A 952-nucleotide genomic window follows, 5' to 3' on the forward strand; every position below is an offset into this window, starting at 1 on the left:
CATTAATAGTCCAGCAGATGAAGACATCCTATTCTGCAGGCTGATTTGCATCTCTTTTCTTCGAAAAGCAAGACGAAACAAATTGTGCATTTTAGGATATTGAGAGGCAAAAGTTTTGCTTTGTTTTTTCAAGTGCTAGGTTTAAATTCTCAGCTCATCCAAGTGACCCGTTTTGAAATGAAAGGTGAGGCGTGAAAACTCCAAAGTCAGACTGGAGGGGGGTTGCTCTTGTCAGAGCCTGCACCACCCTAAGAGAGTTTTACCACACACACTGCCAGGACAATAGCGATAATGAGCACAGCGGAGAAAATAATCCCAGCCAGGACTTTGCTGATATCACAGAAGGATTTATTTTCCTCCACAGAGATCATGCCAATAGAAGAAGCGCCCACGCTGATGGTGGATTTTAGTTCAGCCCCTGGGTCTTGCTTAGCCTCTACTGTCCACTGGGGGACATTGACCTTCATCTCCATCTCGTACATCATCTCTCCTACCTGGTTGATTTCGTTCTCGAGGTCCTTCAAATCCACCACGTCTATATTGCGCTCAGCCTCGTATTTCATGTTCTGAACGCTCATGGCCCTGGCAGCCACGCCAGAGGTTCCCCCACTCATGCCCGTCTGGATCAGGTGCTTTTTGGGGACGTTTAGTGGGAACTCGTGGCCCAGCTCAAGGGCTCTCCTCATATCGATCTCCAGGATCTCTAGGCACGTGGAGAAAATCACCCATAGTCTCTCGAACTCGGCTTTATCTTCCTTACTCACGGTTTTGTCCTTCAGGACCGTGGTGAGCTTGTTCCTGTTGGCCACCGCCAGCTCCTGCGCTTTTTGCCGGGTTTTCTTGAGCTCCTCCCGCAGGTTCTGGGAGTCCGAGGTGCCGCCGATGGTCAGCACCATGTGCCGGTAGCAGGCGGTCACCTTGTTGAGCGCGTCCAGCAGCGCTTTGCACTCCT

General features: G+C 50.5%; 1 protein-coding gene across 1 annotated transcript; it reads right to left on the reverse strand.

The window, feature by feature from the left end:
• Positions 1–248: 248 nt before the first annotated feature.
• On the reverse strand, positions 249–947 carry RGS9BP (regulator of G protein signaling 9 binding protein; the record flags this gene model as incomplete). Its single annotated transcript, XM_010293785.1, has 1 exon — positions 249–947. A coding segment is annotated over one exon (699 nt), but the record flags the coding sequence as incomplete, so codon positions are not given.
• Positions 948–952: the final 5 nt, after the last annotated feature.

The sequence above is a fragment of the Phaethon lepturus genome, unplaced genomic scaffold (assembly GCF_000687285.1).
Source record: "Phaethon lepturus isolate BGI_N335 unplaced genomic scaffold, ASM68728v1 Scaffold55388, whole genome shotgun sequence".
Classification (NCBI taxonomy): domain Eukaryota; kingdom Metazoa; phylum Chordata; class Aves; order Phaethontiformes; family Phaethontidae; genus Phaethon; species Phaethon lepturus.